This window comes from Myotis brandtii, unplaced genomic scaffold (assembly GCF_000412655.1).
Source record: "Myotis brandtii unplaced genomic scaffold, ASM41265v1 scaffold699, whole genome shotgun sequence".
NCBI classification, from domain to species: domain Eukaryota; kingdom Metazoa; phylum Chordata; class Mammalia; order Chiroptera; family Vespertilionidae; genus Myotis; species Myotis brandtii.
Window position 1 is genome coordinate 1,160,381 of NW_005370733.1, and position 19,846 is coordinate 1,180,226.

The following is a 19,846-nucleotide window of genomic DNA, read 5'->3' on the forward strand; positions in this document are numbered from 1 at the left end:
ATTAGAGTCCAGTTCCTCCGGATATGCTAATCGACGACTATTCCGTGGACGTTTCTGTAGTGGATTTATGTGAAAAATGCTCCAGGACAGAGGTTCTTGGTGTGTGTGTGTGTGTGTGTATTGGACGGGAGGGGACAAATTGCGGATCTGCTCCAAGCCCGTTCTCATTTGTAAGACAAGGATGATGACAAACAGAATCTGTCTCCTTAGGTTGTTAGGCGAGGAAGTTCTGTGTTTAGCAGAGCCTGGTACACAAGACACACTCATCCAGTTACTCTATTCGCTAGCTCTTCAGAATTCGTTGAGCCCTGGAACCCATCCCCAGGACACACCAATCGAGACATTGGTAAGTTTGTCTGTTTTATTTCCAGTCTGTAGAGATGATCTCCAACACCATACACACTCCCACACACACCGCACACACATTGCATCCACCTGAACTTGCCTGGCACACCTTCCTTTCGAGTCGCGGGGACAAAGCCACACTTGGCAGTCCCCACGTTTCTGGTTCCATTAGTTAGATTTGGTCTTTCAGAGAGAAGACAGCTGGAGATCTAAGAAGCTGAGCCCTTGGTCAGAGCAGAGTGCAGGAGCCAATAGCCACAACCTGAAATACATGCAGACTCCACCGCCCCCCCCCCCTCCAGGGGCCATTCTTGAGCCCTTCTTCCTCCAGGAGAGAGCTCCTGCCTGCCCTTCCCAGAGCTGCGGACACATCCCTCGCTCTCCTCCCTTGAGGAGTCTTGCCTGTGGTCTTGTAAACTGGGGGGCCTATTGAAAGAAGCCTGGTTGGCTCTGCCCTCCTCTTTGAGGATCAGGTACGCTAACTATGGTGGGTAGTCCAGGAAAGCTCTACCTTGCTCAGAGACATCCTGTCCCAGAGAGGAGGGGTAGAAGGGAGGGGAGCCAAGACAGGGAAGGGGGTGGGGTGAGATTTTACATTTACAGGGAGAACTGTTTTTGCTGGGTTTAAACTTCAACTAGGCCTGTGCATTTGAGCGGCTCCTTAGCCTGAAGCTCAGCCAGCCACGGCCGAATAATCTGCTGCTGAACTGGTTGAGACCAACCAGTGAACCTGGCCTACCGATTTCCCATTCCCTGCCGGCTCCATGCCCTCATGCTGCTGGAAGGGCAGCTCCTTGGGCCCTTGATGATGGGTCACCGAGGAGCCGCAGGAACCCACGCTGGCTCCAGCTCCAACAGCACCTTGCCACTTCAGGTTGGGCAGAGGCTTCTCCAAGACTCTTGCGTGGTCTTGGGCCCAGCTTGGCTCCCCCAGGATTGCAGTGCAGTCACCCCAGAGCCCCCTTTTTCCTAACATCCATCTCACTTTTCCCTGCCTGGGTCTGACTTCCCCACTAGACTCTAAATATGAGTCTATTTCACTACTGGGTTCTTAGCTCTTGGCCCATAGCAGATGCTTAATAAATACATTCAATGGGTGAGTGCATCTAAGTCCTGAGCGGGCAGAGTAAGGGACTCCAGAGCACAGGCGGGGCCAAGGCTGAGTTTCCTGCTCAGCCAGCATGCGGCCAAGTGTGACACCTGCGTGCCTTCTGAGAAGCAGCTTAGGTGAAAAGCTCTAGCGAGTGCGGAATTACAGAGGCAGACCTGGCCCTTACCCAAACCCTGGTGCTGACTCAGAGGCACTGGGAAGGGGAGTCCTGGCCCGGGGTCTTCCAGGTGCTGACCTAGGACCAGCGAGGCAGCCCAGAGCAGCGAGGAAGCACGGGCGGGGCATCTGAACACCTGGGCTCCAGTCCAGGCTCTTCCTTCTCCTGATGAACCCCTGACCTCGGGCAAGGCACTTAACCCCTGTGGGCCACCACAGTTTCCTCACCTGTGACACGGGAGGACGGGCTCAGCTAACCTACAGGGTGGATCGGGGCTGCAAAACCATGTGAGTCCGTAATAAAGGACACAGGAGACCCCAGTCCAGTGCCCAAGCTCACGGTTTGGGGCGATCTGGAAAGGGTGAGTTGAGTTACAGAGACGGTGGACACAGCACATGTCAGCACAAAGAGGGGAGACTTAAAGCTTATAGTAGGTGGTCAATAAATACCGGTTGCGTGACTGAGTACAGTGACGTAAGGTGGGAGGCGACTGGGGAACACAGTCATTTCCAAGCAGACTGGGATCGGAGAGGCAACCTCCCGTTTCTCAGGTCTTGGTTGGCTTAGCCAAGTTGTGCTCTGTTTGCCACAAGCATTTTATTCTGCCTTCTCCTGGCCTGTTGCCCTCAGCATCCTCCCTACAAAGTAGGACGAGACTGAGACGACCCCCCCTCCCCAAGGCCCCTGGCCTCCCCTCTCTCTCCAAAGCCCTTTGCTGCCCAGCAAGGGACAGGACTCCCTCTGAGCTGCCTGTAAAGGGTGGCCCGGGGGCAAGGCTGGAGGATTTCTTCAGGAACCTTCTTGAAGGGCTCAAATTGCTTGCTTCCTCCTTCTGCCAGCTCACTGAGGATGAGAAGAAGCCTGGCCTGAGGGGGGCGTCACCTGGGTGGTAGGACAGTGAGCAGCCACATCCTGGACCCCTGAGAGCACTGGAACCTGTGTCTGAGGAATCCCTAGCGAGGCCCTGCAGCCTTGTTCCTACTTCAGGGTCTCCTAAAGCTGGACTGAGGTCCTCACTGGGGCCAGGCCAGCAAGCCGGGGCTAAGAGCAGAGGCCTCTGGGAAGGATGGCTCCCAGTGCGGGGATCACAGGCTTCCAGCCCCCCCACCTTGGCCTCGCCCTCTCCCGTTTTTGGTTTGATGTCAGCTCTTCTGCATGCGTGGGGGGTGGTGAGGAGGGTGGAAGGAGAGAGGGAGGGGCCCCGGATCCCCTTTAAGGCAGATAATTTGCGCTTTACAAAGAGATCACTGATTCTGCAGATGAAAAAAACAAATGAACATGCCCAACGACCAAAAAAACCCCAAATAAGACAAAACATGAGTCCAGAGAGCAGCGAGATAAAGGGGGGAGGGACGGGCAGGGAAGGCAGGGGCAGGTCCCGGCGGGGTCCTCAGGGCAGGCTGGCAATGTCTCTCTCTGGAGGGGGGCCACCCGGCTGGGGGCTGCTCTCTTTGGCTTTTCCTTCAAACATCATGACTCTGGTTTGGAGATGGAGAAAAAAGAAAACAACAGGATTAGGACCCTCCCGTCCAGGGACAGCTCCTCCAGCCTTCCCCGGCGGGTCCTCAGCAGAGCGCCCTTCCGTCATCTCGAAGCGGGGTCTTCTCCGAAGCCCAGGACGGCGGCTACGTGGGAGGGGCTCCCAGTCCCATTTTACACAGGAGACCACTGAGGGGCAGAGTGGCCGTGTGACTCCTCAGAGCCACACAGGCAGCCCGAGCAGGACAAGACTCGGGATCCCTGACTTCTAGGCCGTGCACCTTCCCCTAACGACACTGCCTGGAGGAGGCGGAGCTAGGCTGGGCCACAGCTTTGCTCAAAACCCCTCTGATCTTCAAAAACCTCCCACTGCTCTGAGAGGAAAGTCTGGCGAGTTGAGGGTAGGGATTCATGGTGTGGTCTCCGGGGGGGAACCCTGAATTTGAGCCCCAACCTACGACTTCCCAGCTGGGGACTCCAGCGAGGCACTCGACCCCGCTGATGCTCGTGTTTCCACCTGGAAGGGAGGGTGAAGGTGCCCAAGTGCTTCCCTCCTGGAGCTGGTCCAGGCATCAGTCCTTCCCTGGTTGGGCTCTTCCCGTCCCCCCAGCTTTAAATCCCACCCAAAGGGCCACCATCCACAAACAGCTTGTCTTGAGCTCCAGAGCTGCACTGCCAGCTCCCCCCTCCGCCTCTCCCCTTGGCTGTCTGAAGGGCACTTCCCTTGAACACATCAAAACCTGAGCTCTGATTCCCGCCTTCCCCGCCTGTTCTTCCTGCCAAGCACACAGCACAGTCGCTCACTCAGTTACTCAGACCCCAGACTTTAGACTCCTCGGACTCCCCGTTTTCCTCTACACCCCACTTCTGGGCAAGGAAGCAGTGCTTCCAGCTCTCCCTCCAAAATCACTGCCCAGGCCAACAGCTCCTGCCCCCCTGCACTGCACCTCTCCAAGCGAGCACTGCATCCCTCACCTGCAGAGGCCTCCCTGCCGCCTCTCGCCCCTGCTGCAGCCAGAGGGGCCTTTTAAAGTCAGCCCCTAGCTGAGAGCACTCCAGTGGCCTCCCTCCACTGTAGGACAAAATGGTCAGTCTGACTGGGGCCTACAAGGCCCCATGTCCCCCGGCCCCTGCCCACCTCTGCAGACTTATTCTCCACTCAGTGTCCTGACTAATGGCCCAGACACCCTGGCCTCCGTGCTGTCCCTTGAAAACAAGAGCACATTCTGCCTCAGGGCCTTTGCACGTGCCATGTCCTCTGCCTGGAAAGCTCCCCCCAGATCTTCACGTGGCTCTTCTCTTCCCGTCTCCCTCACTCAGGGCTCTGGTCAATGTCACCTTCTCAGTAAGGTCCTTCCTACCCCCATCGCATCGTCTCCATTCCTCTTCCCACTTTGTGATTTTTGGATGACACCATTACAACCTGGTGTTTTTCTTTGTCTCCTGCCATTAGAATGTAAGCTCCAGGAGGAGGCCAGCAACTCGTGTGTCCCCAGCACCTAGAATAATTCCTTGCATACAGTTGGTACTCAGTAAATATTTGCTGAATTAACAAATGGTAAGTCTAGTGTCAAGTGCCTGACACAGTACATGTGCACGAAATCTTCGACGTCCTTTTACTAGCATCGTCACTGATCGCTACCCCGCCCCCTCCAGGGCCATCTGACCCTGGTGCTTTTCCCAGCACACCTCCGGCCCCGCCCCACCCACACGAAAAGCTCTGACCAGCTCCAACTGTGGGCTCACGAGCCGATTACTCAGCCTCCTGGACCCTCAACTTCCCCGTTTGTAAAATGAGACAAGTCTATTTGACATTTGAAAAAAAAAAAAAGTTAATCTTATTTGATGAAAGCCAAGAGAGGTCCTTTTCAGCTCAAATACCATGAGACTCTGCAGGGAATTTCTCTGCAGGCCCTCGTGGGGGAGAACCTGCGTATAGAGTGTGACTTTAGCCACCACGGGTCTAGGTGCCATCAGCCAGGTACCGGGCTAGACTCTCAGGTGTGTTATCTCATGAATCCTCAGGACAACGCTTCACGGAAGATATTTATTACATCTCTATCTTACAGATGAGTAGCATGCCCACTCTACCGCCCTCTAGAGCGGTGTTTAACTCTAGATTGTGCTCACACCACCCCCTGGGTGGGAGAGCCACTTACAAACGAGAGAACTGAGGTTCAGAAAGTTTTGCCAGTAGCTTTGTCATCGTCATTGCCACTGTCATCACAGCTGCCACTTACTGAGTGACGATTCTACCCGGCCTCTGCTACAGGCTAATGTCACCTGCACGGTACACGCTGGTGTGATATTCGACAGATAAGGAAGGCGGGTTCAGAGAAATGAAAAGCCTTGCCCGGCGGCCACACGGGCCAGGGGCCTCTCCACACAGTGACCGGGCCTTCAGAGGCCCCGGGAGAGGCGGGAGGTACTCACAGCTTGAGGACGGCCGACCGTTTCCCCAGCATCATGTTCACAAAGTCTCGGTAGGAGATGGTGTGGCTGACCCCACCTGTCACCTCCGAGATCATCTTCCTTATCTCCAGGTGGGTCTTGGGGACCCCAAGCTTCTCCATCATCCTCTTTAAAGACATCAGGTCTGCGGGAGGAAAAGCAGGCCCGTGAAGGGGAGGCAGGCAAGTCCATGGCCTTGCTGCTCTAGGGACCCATCACTCCGTCCCCGTATCCTTCGGAGGCAATGTAGACTAGTGGTTAGGGACATGCGCTTCTAGTGTCACAGAGACTTGGGTTGGAATCCAGCTCTGCATTTTCTGGCTGTGGAACCCGGGGGAAGCTACTTAACCTCACTGAACCCTTGCTCCCATCGGCGGTCAAATGGGTTGATGGGCCTGGCCAGCGTGGCTCAGTGGTTGAGCATCAACCTATGAACCAGGAGGTCACAGTTCGATTCCCAGGCAGGGCACATGTCCAGGTTGTGGGCCCGATCCCCATTGAGGGGCGTGCAGGAAGCAGCCAATCAATGATTCTCTCTCATCAGTGATGTTTCTATCTCTCTCTCCCTCTCCTTTCTGAAATCAATAAAAATATATTTAAAAAAAAAAAACGGGTGGATGGGACCATTGGGAGGGATGATGCGCGAGAAGCACCCGGCAGGAGGCAGGCGCACAGTGATGAGCAGCTGTTCTTTCCTGTGATCTCAGCTGTTCCCCGTGGGTACGGGGAGCCCGGGGCCTGCTGCCCAGGGAGCCAGGAGGCCACTGCCCAGCGAGGTGGGGTCAGGGACCTGGCCTGACCCCAGGCATCGACATCATCTCCCGGGGGTCAGGGGGCAGCTTCTCCCATCTGCCACTCCCACTCCCACCCTGCAGTCAGGGGCACCACTTAGGCCAGAAGGGAGAGGGTCCAAAAATACCCTGCAGAGCAGGAAAAGCAACAAAAGAACAAAATTCAAGAAAAACAAGGGAGGCACCAGAAAATCACTACGCCCCGAGGAGTCCTGCCTCTGACCACCCGGCTCCCAAGATCTGAGGCAATTTCCTTCGGATTGTTCCGTGAACAATGGTCAGCAAAGGATGGCGGGAGAGGGGGTGCGGCAGGCAGGTTTTAGGGCCGGCTGTGAAGCCAGCTCACCGGAGAGGCAGGGCAGGCAGGACCGGTGCCAGACCCCTAGGTGCCAGGATGTCCAGGGCATTTCAAAGAAAGCTGGGCAGCCTCTGCAGGAAGGAGTGAAAGGGCTCCCACAGCTGCTGGCCAGACTCGAAGCTGGCAAGAACTTTCTGGAAGGCCGTTTGGCGGGATGCTTCAAAAACCTCTGACCCGGGATGTCTAATTCCTGAGATTTACTCTTAAGAAATAATGTGGACAAAGATTCACATACAAAGATGGTCTTCGCAGGATTATCAATGACACTAGGGCGTTGGCCGAATGAATTACAGTCCATCCCCACAATGGAATATTATGCAGCCACTAATTATATTTCAAAAGAAAAGTAAATCATATGTCAAAATACTCACAATATGTTACTTTTTAAAATAAAGGAGGTTCTCAAAATGCTATAAAACAGCACTTGTGATGAGAACAAAGCGTGGAAGGATATGAACCGCGCAGAGCGGTTATTTCTGGGAGGTGGGCTGTGGGTGAGTGACGTCTACTTGTCTTTGTGCTTTGCTGGGCTTTCCAAAATTTTTTCTGATGAAAATGTTTTAACTTGATAAATTTTTTTTTTCTGAAGAGGAAAAAGTAAAAATATCCGAAAGGGGGAAGAAAGAGAGAAGACAGAGGAGTAGGAACGCAGCAACACGAGCTCAGGGTGAACCGGAGGAGGGATGAGGACCCGGGCCCGCCACCTAACAACCACGTGCCCTGAGCAAGTCGTTTCGTCGCTCTGAGCCTCAGTTTCCTCAGCTGTGAAATGGGATGATTAAACCAGCCTTGACCATGTCATTCTGCTACTGGTGAAGGTCAAGACATGGTCTTGAATGTAAGTGCCAGGGGACAGGCGTTGGTCACCCGCAGCGTCTGGATGGCAGGACAGGATGAGGTCTGTTGGAGGAGGGACCCAGTGTAGTCGAGGCACTTTGTCAACTGCAGGACAGTGAACAGATGGGAGGAGAGGCTTGGGGACCAAGGGAACCCCAGCCCCCTAGGCCAGGCTGTCAAAAGCTTGAGCACCTCCAGCCCCCGCTGGGGCGGCACTCTCTATGCTGGGTCCCCTGGGGTGGGAGGCCGAGGCTAGGGCAGGAGCGGGTCGGGAGGGAAACGGTGGGAAGAGAAGTTTGGGGCGATGGATCCAGGGTAAAGGCAGTCGGGCTCCACCCTGGCTCAGCTGGCCCCGCCCATTGGGAGGGTTCGGTGTGTGCCCCTCACGCTCCTGACACCTCACACATCAGGCGAGTCTGTGCAGCTCTCTGGACCGTCACACCGTCCACCACCAAGCACCCTGGTCCCCCAACACTCTCACGGCCTCACTCACCAATCTCGCCTTCATTGTTCAGGTCAAACTCCATGTACTTCTCTGGAAAGCACAGAGCAAACACCGGCATTAGCTTGGAAGAAGGGTGGCCCCTGCGAGTCCCAGTGACTCCCCTGAGGGAACTGGCCAGGTCCTTGGGGAGCCCACCCCTAACTCCTCATCCGCGTGGGGGTCTCACACCAGTCCCATCATCTCAGCAGAAAAAAGAGCTTGTCCTGCCTGCACTGCTCTCCTGTGGGCCACGGAGAAAGGCGTGAGGGGTCCCTCTGACCCTCTCCCACACGGGACAGCTGTTTCCTTCCGGGTCCCACCAGTGACGCTGGCTGCATCAATCGGCCTCAGTGACTACAATAGATTCTGGCCCTGGAGAGGCAGGTTGGCGGGCAGCCAGGTGTGGGCACCACCGTAAGGAGTCCCGGTGGTTCGGGACCTTGGTCGCGGGCAACACCGAGAAGCCATTGCTCTTCCCGGAGGAGTGCCCATGGGCCTGCCCTCCCCACAAAGCTCACCTACAGACTGAGCCAAACGTCCCGATCCAGGGGTCCCGGGAACCCCCAGTAGCGAGAGAATGACGTGGACACCTTGGCATCTCTGTTGGGGGCGGTGTGTGCAAGCAAACCCTGTGGCCTCGGGCAGCCCACCCGGCGCCCGCAGGAGAGCAGGGCCCTCGGGGCGCCTCCTCAGGGAGCAGCCAGCGCCAAGAGCCGAGGTCCTCCCAGGGGCCTCGAGGCCCCGGACCTTCAGGAGCCTCTCAGGCTGCCTCGCCCTCCATCCCCTCCCTCCACCCACTGGCCTGCTGCGCCTGGCCCCCCAGCTGCTCCCACTGGGCTTGCCACCCTCTGCCTGGCACGTCCCTCCCAGGTAGTCACAGGGCTCCTCCTCAGGCCTCAGGCCTCCCAGCCTTTCTAATTGGGCACCACCCTCCCTCCCCCCCACCCCCCAGCACCTGCTACCCAGACACCTGTCCCTTTTAAGAGCAGGGGTTTTGGAATGAGATCAATGTAGGTTCGAGCCCCAACTCCGCCCAAGGGGAGCCGTGCGAGCCCAGGCGAATGACCCCACCTCTCTGAGCTGACTTTCTCTAAGTTAAAGACGGCATCACCTCCCTCCTGGCCGAGGGGGATGATTCAGGGCGCTCACAACACCGCAGGAGAAGCGCTTAGCCAATGGTGTCCTGCCCGGACAACCGCAGCGTGGACAGTTTGAGGAGACCTGGCAGGTTCTCTGCTGGGAGCAGGGAGGCGGCCCGCAGTGCCACGGCTCTGGGGGGATTCGGCCTCGAGGATGCTCGCGTGGTCCTCCAGGGCGCCCGAGTGCACCCCCCCCAGTGCACCCCCCGCAGGAAAGGTGGGTGCGCCTGCTCCTTATGTGCAGGGCTCCTCTCCTTTCTCGAGCCGCTGGCCCGGAACCAAGCGCCCGCGGCCGGAACAGAGGGACCTTTATGCCGCCCCCTCCCCGCGTGCGCGCGGGCTCCCGGGCCCTGTTTTCTTTTCATCCCGTGCTGCTGGGATTCAATGGGCAGAAACTCTGCCCCCTGGCCCACTGCGCAGACACAAGCGTCCATTCTCCACAGGGGCTGTCGACGCTCCCCGCTGGAGGGGAGAGCTGGAGGGGGAGAGGCCAGGGCTGCTACAAAGACCTGATTGTGTGCTGGGGCCCCGGAGCGCGCAGAGGGCCTGGGCAGCGGTGGCAGGAGCCAACCTGAGCCTGCGGGGCAGCTGTGGGGAGAGGGGCAGGGGCAGACTGAGGCCCACAGGAGAGGGGTGAAGGGGCCAGGGGCGCTTGGAGGCCGTGGAGGGACCTGCCCCCTCTCACTGGGCACCCTGTTCTGCAGCCCACCAGGAATAGGGGCGTTCTGGAGGAAAGGGGTGCAGCCTGGCCCTTTGGGGGCAAGGAATCCTCTGGATGGGGGCCGGGGGGTGGGGCAGCCAGCCCCGCTCACCTTTGAAGGCTGAGAGCTTTTCTGGCAGGTCCTCTTCATCGCTGTATTTCTGGTCACAGAGAAACTCCTACAGAGGCGAGAGGGCAGAGCTGAGCAAGCGGGCAGCAGGCAGGACTGGCCCGCAGGAGGCCCAGTGCCCCGGCCTCCTCTCCTGCCAGGTCAGACGTGCGAGTCCAGCCCCCGCGGAGGAAGCGGGCTCAGAAGCTGGGCGGGGCCTGGAGGGTCTGCTCCAGAAGATGGAACACCTTCAATCACACGGGATCATCGGCGCAGGGACCTGCCTCCCCCAGGGCACCCCGCTCTGGGGTCCCGGAAGCAATGAGCCCAAAGACGAGCCGCCTGGTTCCGCAGTAACTGCTTAGGTATGTGACCCTAGCGCACGAATTCCTCTCTGGTTTTCCAGTGCTTTCTCTCCGAGCAGTATAATCATCGCAGCTACTTCTGGAGTTTGCATGAGAACCCAAGGGGAGTGCATGTGTGACTCCTGGCGCACAGCAAGTGCTCCATAAGCAGCTGTCGTGTTATTCGGCTCGGCTCCAGCCAGAACGTGACTGTGCGTTGCCTGGGAGGTCACTTCCCCCTCTCCTCCGTGCCCTCACCTGTAAAATAGGCCCATCTTCCCCTCTGATACTGGGAGAGATTCAAATGAGTCCTTTCAGAACCAGATAGGGAGGGTCAGGGCCACCAACAAGAGCCCCAGAATGAAGCAGCTACCTGCATGCTCTCTCTGGATCCGCCAGTGGACCCAACAGTTTCCCATTTTACAGATGAGAAAACTGAGGCTCACACAGCCAGAGCTTCAGTTCAGCTCCATCTCATTCAAAGTCTATATCCTTGACCTCGACCCTTAAAGATGGGCAGTTGGCAGGCATTCATCTGGCTTTAAAACAAAAGCTACCTGCTCCACCAGCACAGGGCGTCGCTGCTAATCTTCAAACCGCCCTAGAACCCGCGTGCAGACGGGGAAGCAGAGGGTGTATGCCCACCCTAGCACCGGACTCCGCAAATGCCCTCTCTCTGGATCGCACTGTTCTCATTACTGAGCCGATTGGACATGGGCATCACTCCTCATTCATTCATTGACTCACTCATTCAACAGCTTTGGAGGGACTGCAGTGTACACTGCTGTGTGCCAGGCAGCAAGGGAGCAGGTGAGACCAAGGCAAGTAAGACAGAGCCCTTATCCTAACATTACAGGGAGCATTCACAGTGGCAGTCAATGGCATCTGTCAATCACTCAATCTGTTTCTAAATTCCTGCTGCTACTTCCCACTAAGATGTGCTTGTACTTACACATCTCCTAGGACAGGGAGCTCACTACCTTCCCAGCCTGTCGTGTAACCCCCTAGAGCAGTGGTTCTCAACCTGTGGGTCGCGACCCCTTTGGGGGTCGAATGACCCTTTCACAGGGGTCGCCTAAGGCCATTGGAAAACACATATATAATTACATATTGTTTTTGTGGTTAATCACTATGCTTTAATTATGTTCAATTTGTAACAATGAAATTGGGGGTCACCACAACATGAGGAACTATTAAAGGGTCGTGGCATTAGGAAGGTTGAGAACCGCTGCCCTAGAGGCTTAAAGTAGAACAAGAGAATGACAAAAAGCTGAACGGGTGAGAGAGCACTCTGGGTTCAGATCTCAGTCCCCTCCTTACCCACTTCTTCAGGCACCTGTCCCTCCTCGGGGATAACCAGGCTCGTCTGGCCGTGCTCACTACGCAATGGGTGCGATTTAGTTTGAGGCAGAACCTGACCCGTTCCAGGGCCCAAGTGTCTGCATGTGAACCCAGCCCCTCTGACAGAGAAGGAGAAACCCACCTGCCAACATGACCCCCTCGCTGTGCTCCCCATTAGACCCCCTAGGACGCTGGTTTTACACGTAAGAACAGGAGGACCACAGAGCTCGGATAATACGTCTCAAGTCCGGGCACTGAGGAAACGCAGGTTGGTTTGGAACCTGTGCGCACCAGACGCCAGGACCTGTGCCCCCAGCAGCCTGGTGGAGGGCGGCCCCGGGGCCTGGCTTGGGGCCTCATGACCATGCACGGCGCACAGCCCCGCCCGCACTGAGCTGGAGCTGGAACCTTCAACCTTCTCCTGCTGTCGGGGAGGCTGCTGTCCTCCGCTGGCTCCGTCCGGGACTCCACTTCCCCTTGGCTGCCTCTCAGAGCTCTTTCCACCGCGGACCAAAAGTAGGACAATTAACTCTTGTCTGTGACCCCGAGCAAACCAGGCACCCCCCGGGGTCACAGACCCCAAACCTGTCCAGCTGAGGGACGAGTGGGAGCGGTTCCCAGACTTTGGGGTGATGCGTAAGGAAGACCTACCACGGAAGGAACAGGGACACCTTCGGGCGGGCGGCACCTGGGGCTCTCCCAGCTCCCACGTTCTGGTCGACCGGAAACCCTGCACCGGCCGGAGCCGTTAGGAATGTGTCCTGACCACCTCTAGGAATCCAGGCAGACGGGGCTCAAGGCGTAGGGCATGGGCTTGGGTGTTGGAGGCAAATCACAGAGATGAACATGAACAACCAGGCAGCGACCGAGAGCAAGGACAGGAGTGCGGCGGGAACCCCGGAGTGCGATGACGACTCCCCTTGGCTCGATTGGCCCGGCCTGGCCCGGCTTGCTCCCACTGGGACTTTGCTCTACTGGGCCCCCTGCCTGGATCCCTCATCTCCACGCTTCTTTTTCTTAATATATTTTTATTGATTTCAGAGAGGAAGGGAGAGGGAGAGAGCGATAGAAACATCAATGATGAGAGAGAATCATTGATTGGCTGCCTCCTGCCTCCAGTAGGGGATCAAGCCCGCAACCTGGGCATGTGCCCTGACCAGGAATCAAACCGTGCCTCCTGGTTCATAGGTCGATGCTCAACCACAGCCACGCTTGCCAGGCAACTCCACATTTCTACACGGCTTTCTCCCTCGCCTCCTTCAAGCCTTTGCTCAACTGTCACCTTCTGAATGAGGCCGGCCCCATCCACCCCACTGCAGCCCCTGCCTCCACTTCCAACCGCCTTACCTTCCGGGGCGTCTCTTTCTATTCCATGGGATGAATCCCCTCCTAACACAATGTAATTGCTTATTAAAGGTATTGTCCATCGTCTGTCTCCCCCTGTGAGAAGGTAGGTTCCGCATAGTAGGTGCTCAATAAATATTTGCAGGATGAGTGACCAAATCGAGACTCAGAGAGGATAAATAATGAGCTCAAAGCAGCACAGCTAGCAAGTGGCCAAGCTGGGCTTAAAGTCCACAGAGGAGGCACGTGGGCTCCCTGCCTGCACGGAGCTGGAAAGGTGAGTGACCTGAGGAAGTGGGTGTTGGGAGGATGATGGGAGGAGGCCGGCCCTCAGCCACAAGTTCTAGAAGCACCTGTTTATTGTCTTGAGTCTCCCAGATACTTAGCACCCAGCACGTAGTAGGCCCTTAATAAACATCTGTTGAATGAATGGAGAAGTCTGCCATTTAGCCAGAATGACTTTTTCCTCTCTCACCCGAAATGGCAGGGTGGGGGGGGGGTAGCGGGGGGGACGAGTGACTCAATGATTAGAATCACATTTTTTCTTAGAGCCAAAAGTAACAAATGCTTGAGCCACAGAGTGACCAGGGGTGGGAAAAGCAACTGACCCATTGGTGGGTGGGTAGGCAGCCCTTGCTGGCCCTGGGCCTGGGCAGCTGTGTGGACTTGCCTTTGGCAGGGGCTGGGGAAGGCGGGCGGCAGGAGCAGGAGCAGGAGCGCCACTGGCTGGGCTGCCAGCTCCCACCCCACCTCCAAGCTCCGGAGTCATGGTTCCTGCTTATGCGCAGCCCACAGCGTCCTCCCCTTCAGGTGATCTGCCCCCACATCCTTGCCCAAACTCCGGGCCCACCCATGCCCAGTGGGCAGGCACCCCATCTGTGCAGACTCCAGGACCCCTGGCTGCCCTGACTCTGGGTCCCCAGGCAGAGGAGACAGAGAGAGAGGTCAGCCCCCTTTGGAAGAAAAGCAAAAGCCGAAACCCAGAGAGGGCACGCTGGAGCCAGACGCCTGGGTGTGAACCACTTAGCAGCTGTGTGAAAAGTACTTCGCTGGTCTGTGCCTCAGTTTCCTCATCTGTAGGAAGGATGCAAACATCTCACGGGCTTGTTCTGAGAAGGACAGTATGTAAGGAAATGCCTATGAATTTCCTAACAGCGCCTGGCACCTGTAAGTGCTAAATCAGTGTTTGCGGTTGCCTGTCATCTTCTGTTATTTCTATCTGCACGATCCACTGACAACCTCAGCTCATCGTCCAGACCACGTGGCCCAGTAAAAAGACCGGAAGCAAGTGTCCTTCCCCGACGTAGGCTGCTCACGATGTCCCTTTCCCCTCTCGCAGCCTCCCCACTTGACAGATGGGACCACTGAGGCCCAGGGAGGTTGCTCAACCTGCTCCAGATGACAACGTTTCAACAGTTCATGGGCTATCTCCCTTCACCATCCAGCTCCCTCCCTGCCCTGAACACGGAGAAGGTGGCCTGACCACAGGTTTCTGAGCAAAGAAAGCCAATACCAGGAGTTACCTTTCCTCCTGGGCAGCTGCAGAAGGAGGTTATTCCAGAGCCAGGGGCCCACCCGGTAACCCTCAGGGGACAGGGTGTGGGGGGGTGTTTACGCTACCCCCACCCCCTCTCTCACTCCAGCCCACTGTGCCCAGTGACTCGCCTTTCCAGCTGCAGGAACTGCTATCAGGCCTTCAGGAGTGAGGGGCTCTGAGAGTGACCGTTGCTAAGCAGAGGGGCAGGCTCAGAGACCTGGTGGCCTGGGCAGTCCCTGGCAAAGAGCCAGGAAAAGCAAGCAGGCAGGAGCCTGGGGTCGGAAACAGGAAGCTGTGAGCTGAGCAGTCACTCCCCAAGCCGGGGTGTCCAAGGCAAGGCCCCGGATGGTGACAGAGCAATTAAAACATCCATCACAGAACGTGGAGCATCCAGCTGGTCCTCTTTGTTCAGTATCTGGGGAAACTGAGGCCTCAGACGGGAAAGGTCTCGCCTAGAGCCACACGGTCGGAAGCCTCACATAAACTCTGAGTGCAGGGCGTGTGGGGCGACGGGGCGGGGAGGGAAGTTGAATCAGGGTGCCGGGGTTCAAATCCCAGATCCAGCACTTCCTAGCTCTGTAGCCCCGGGCAACTTGCTTTCCCACTCTGGGCCTCGGTTTCCTTATCTGTGAAATGGGATCATAATAACAGCATCTCCTCATTGGCTTGGATGAAATGAGCTAACGGCATAGACCCTTACGAAGGGTTAGCAATTACCATTATGCGTTTGGATCACCCAGAGAGATAACTGTGAGCAGGGCAAGGGCAGAGAAGTGACCCAGCGCCAACTCCCTGTCCCACACTGTGCCACAAAGTCCCGCTGGTGAGTCTTGGGATGGCCATCCCTCAAGGGCAAGCTCTACTTTGGACACCTGGCTGACCTAGCAGTGACAGTCCATCCACACGGGCAGAGCGCGCCCATCTCCGGCCCACGGGACAGTGCCGGCAGCCACACCTGCCACTGCTGGTCCCTGGAGCACATCAAATCTCCCCCGCCTACGGGAGTCCCATCCCAGTGCTCATGCCGGGAGGGGCTGTTTCCCAAACCAGCAGAGGCTGGCAGCCTGGATCCCTGCCACCTGCCTGATTCCCCCAGACTTAACTCTCTTTCTGGGCCGGTACCTCTAGCACCTGCTCCCGGCTGCTTGCTCCCGGCCCTCCAGGCTCGTCTTTACGTACTAGCTGTAGCAGAATTTTGGGACGGGCGGATATCACCATCTTGGAGGCCATCCAAGGGGCTGGCAGCTGAAACCCTGGGCGAAAACCCCGAGCCCAGGCGGTACTATACCAGGTTGTCAGGCCTATGACGCAGTGCACAGGTTCTTAAAGGGCCAGGACCAGGCCACAAATGCCCAGCCCGGTGCCTGGCACGTAGACGGAGCCTGTAACATGCACCCGCAAAGGACAGCAGGCTCACATTCCCCACAGCAGCTCCGGGGCCTCATCCGGACGCTGTGTCCTCGCCAACAGATGGGGCGGCTGAACAAAAACACCCCATCGGCTACACCAGTAAAGCAGACCCTGCAGAAATTCCATCGCTCGCTTCCTGTGACATGGCCACACTGAGGTCGCCACTGGCTGGACCTGTGGGGACACTGAATCCTCGGAGGCTCACGTGTCCGCTTATCACCACCTCCTTTATAATATATTAAGGAAGAGCAAGAGAGACGGGTGCCCAGTGATGCCAGCTGGGCACAATCACCTGGGCAGGGACACAGTGGCACTGCCAGTACACAGGAAAAGACACACCTGCGTAGTGCCTGGGTCAGGTCACAGAGGTCCCCCGCTGCCCGGGAGGAGCTGGGGACAGATACCCCTCTGGGCAGAGATACCCAGCCTGTCGCGCCCAGCTCTTCCCGGCACAGATGGCACGTGGGTCCTGAAATAGCCACGCGGCACGTAAATGCTACAGGGAACGCTGAGTGCCCTTCATTCGACCCAGGAGGGCTGGGAGGGCGGGACAGCAGCCAGAGATCTTTATCCAGGTAAGCAAGAGAGGCCTGTGTCACAGCTAGGCCATGGCCACCTGGTGGACAGGGGCCAGGCCAGGCCGGGCCATGGGCGGGGTCTGAAGTCAGACTCCTGACTCTCACTTCCTCCTGGCTGGAGGGCCTCGGGCAGGTGACTTCACCTGACAGCCTCTGTTTCCTCATCTCTGAAATGGGCGGCCTGGTTAGCCGTGTCCCGTGGCCATGTTTACACGTTCTCGTGGTGCGTGTTTCTGATCCAACGTTCCTTTGACAGGAGTCAGTGAGATGATGCAGGTCAAGTGCCAGGCCCGCCTCCTGTTATTTGGGTAAAGATCCTGGCCTCCGGCCGGCTCCAGCTGCAGCCTCCCTACCCCCAGGGCCTGCAGGATCCTCCACGCACGCACTCCCCGCCCCCTCCGAGGTCCCAAGAATAAGGGCACCCACCAGCCCTACCACTTCTCTCTGTCCCTGTGCAAAGCTGGAGAGAATGTGTTCTGTTGCCATATAAGGTTGGGCCTGTGGCCTGGGGTCACCTGCCATGCCATCAGGGCTCAGAGAATGTCAGCTATGTGGGGGGAGTAGGAGGTGTGCGCCTGGCCTGCCTGCTCCACAGTGCAGAGAATGCACACACACACACACGCACACAGATGGGGGCGCGCATGCACAGAGGAGACCCGATCCAGCGTGGAGACTGAGAGCACAGGCTGGGTGCTTAAACCCAGGCAACTGCCTCCACCTCCTCCGAGTCTTGTTTTCTATAACATGGGAACCCACACTCACAGGGTCAGAGCAAGCCATCAACGAGATGATGCCCCAAGCGCACCTGGCACACTGCCTGGCACACGCCAAGTGCTCAGAAAATGATAGCAGAAGCTACAGTGAAACCCAAAGAGTACATTTCCCTCCAGCTCGGCCAGGACCTCGGGCCCACCCAAGTCTATTTTCGCTCCTGAATCCCTTATAATAACAACAGCTAAGACTGAGCTGCCCTGCCGCCCTCTGGAAGCTGGCCCACCCTGGGGAATGGGGGGAGAAAAGCCCCCAAAGGAACTTGGACGTTGACCCTAGACGCCCCCAGAGTTGCCAGCCCGCTAGGCTCTGCCCCAGCAGTAGCCACAGAGGTGCCCGAGCTCACGCAGTGGGCACGAAGCCCTGCCCTTCACAGCCTCCGGCTTCCACGATGTTGCTGGGCAGCGGCTCAGTCCAGCCCCTCCCCGCCCACCCCACTCCAGTGGGGCAGTGAAGCTGAACCCCAAAGGAAGGCCAGTGGCTGCCCACATGGTTCCCTCTAGGGCAGTGGTTCTCAACCTTCTGGCCCTTTAAATACAGTTACTCATGTTGTGACCCAACCATAAAATTATTTTCGTTGCTACTTCATAACTGTAATGTTGCTACCTTTACGAATCGTAATGTAAATATCTGATATGCAGGATGGTCTTAGGCGACCCCTGTGAAAGGGTCGTTCGACCGCCAAAGGGGTCGCGACCCACAGGTTGAGAACCGCTGCTCTAGAACTTGTCCACTCCAGGGAGCCTCCACTATGGCCATGGCCATGGGTGAAACGGACTCAGACCCTCAGAGTGACTCCCTCAGAGTCTGCAAAGAGCTTCATCCGCTCGCCTCCACTGATTGTTGGGACTCGGAGCAGGGCAGGGACCACTGCTCCCATTTCAGGCGGGCAAGACGAAGGCCCTTCCAGACCAAGGCTGCGCGGCCAGCAGGGGCCAGGGCAGATCTCAGCCTTGGTGTCCACGCCCTGCGCCTTTAAGCCCTAAACAAACCAACGATAACAATCATGACAGCAGCCAGCTCTCCTTATGTGCTTTACGTAGATTATATCGCTGAGAAATCACAACAACCGACTACCATTATCTCAGATGCCTGGTTCAAGGTCAGAGCGCCAACGACACCCTTCCCCTCCCCTCCCCTTCACGACTCTAACCCTTGGCGGGGCCACCTCCACCCACTGCGGTGGGAAGCAGCTCAAGTTTCGGGTTTGGTCCTGGAGCCTCCTTCCTCCAGGGGCCCAGAGCCCGCGCCCCAGCAGCCTGGCTCACACAGTGGCCTCCGCATAGCATCTGGGCAGGGAAAGGATACGAGACTGCAAGCTCTGCCCCTGGCTTCTGGGTGGCGGTGGCCTTATGCTTGCCCTCTCTGGGCACTGGGGTCCCAAGCGGGGTAGACACAGCTTCCTGCTCACCCTCTCCAGTCCAGCCCCCCTTTCTAAGCCAACCCAGTCGCCCTCCCAAAACAACCCTGTAGCCTCCTCACAGTCTGCCCCCTCCGAGGGCGGGGTTGGCACCGGAAAGTCCCACACTCTCAGCTCCTCCGGCTTGTCCAACTGCAGTCACCTCTCCCCATCCCCAGCTGTCTCTGGCTCAGGGTCCTGCGGGCTGTGGGTGGATTCGGCCAGCTTGGAACCCGCCCGGCCCAGTGGCCCAGGGGGCTGTATGAGGTCAGGGTTCCAGGCGCCTGTCCAGAGCGCAAGCAAAGCCAAGGCCTGCAGGCTGCAGACTGAACTGGGAGGGGGCCCAGCAGCCTAGACCCCTGAGATCCCAGCCAGACATCCAGGCTCCCGTTCGCTGTGCTCAAGATGACAGCAACAGGCAGGGTAGGGCTGGCAATGAGGGACCCTGGGGTTCCCAGAGTCCTCCCCGAAATCCCTACAGCCAGTGGGATGAAATCAGACAGGCTGCCTAGTTCTAATCTAGACAATCCAAGAAAACCAAAGAGGGAGTCCAGACTGCAAGCCCCCCCCTCACCCCACTGAAATACTGCAGCCATGCAATGCCTGGCCCCACCCCACAGCCTCCCCCAGGACCCTGCTGACCCCACCAGCTTCCCACTTTGGGACTCAGAGCTGGGCTGGGACCCTGGGTGCTCAGCGCCCGACCCCCACCCGAGGAAGCCAGCAGGGGGGATGCCCAGCCCCGTTTCAGTGGGCATGCCCCCACAGAGTTAGGAAGGAACTCGGAGATGTCTTCCTCAGGGAATAATTCTAGCACCATCCACGGAGGTCTTCCCCCGGGCTGGTGCTGCACCAAGCACACTGCAGGCCTTCCCTGGCTGACCCCAGGGCAACTCGGTGGAGACGCAGAGCTGGCTACGCAGCCTCTGCTCTGGCCAATCCCGCAGGCTCTGACACTTCCTATCTTCCAGGATCTACCCGCTCACTACACAGACGGTTCTGGGGCTCCCACTGTGCACCTGGCAAGGCGGGGTGGCTTTCTTTATAGAAACCCACCAGGACCGGCCAGAAAAGCACGGAGGCTCTGAGGGAGCCTTCGCTACACGTGGGAGTGGGAAAGAGCTGCGAGGGTGGGTGTGAGGGCAGGTAGGAGCCCAGCAT

General features: G+C 57.7%; 1 protein-coding gene across 2 annotated transcripts; it reads right to left on the bottom strand.

Moving 5' to 3' along the window:
- Positions 1-347: 347 nt before the first annotated feature.
- Positions 348-18,590, bottom strand: AIF1L (allograft inflammatory factor 1-like). Of its 2 annotated transcripts, none has more exons than XM_014529884.1 (5): positions 18,555-18,590; positions 9,965-10,031; positions 8,023-8,064; positions 5,526-5,688; positions 348-3,091 (listed from the first exon to the last, which is right to left on the bottom strand). In XM_014529884.1, exons 1-5 carry the CDS (start codon positions 18,573-18,575, stop codon positions 3,004-3,006), a joined length of 381 nt encoding a protein of 126 aa, XP_014385370.1. In that variant the 5' UTR covers positions 18,576-18,590; the 3' UTR covers positions 348-3,003. The 2 variants fall into 2 exon arrangements, with proteins under 2 accessions (XP_014385370.1, XP_005882208.1); XM_005882146.2 differs by lacking the exon at positions 18,555-18,590 and adding an exon at positions 15,650-15,830.
- Between the last annotated feature and the right edge of the window lie 1,256 nt (positions 18,591-19,846).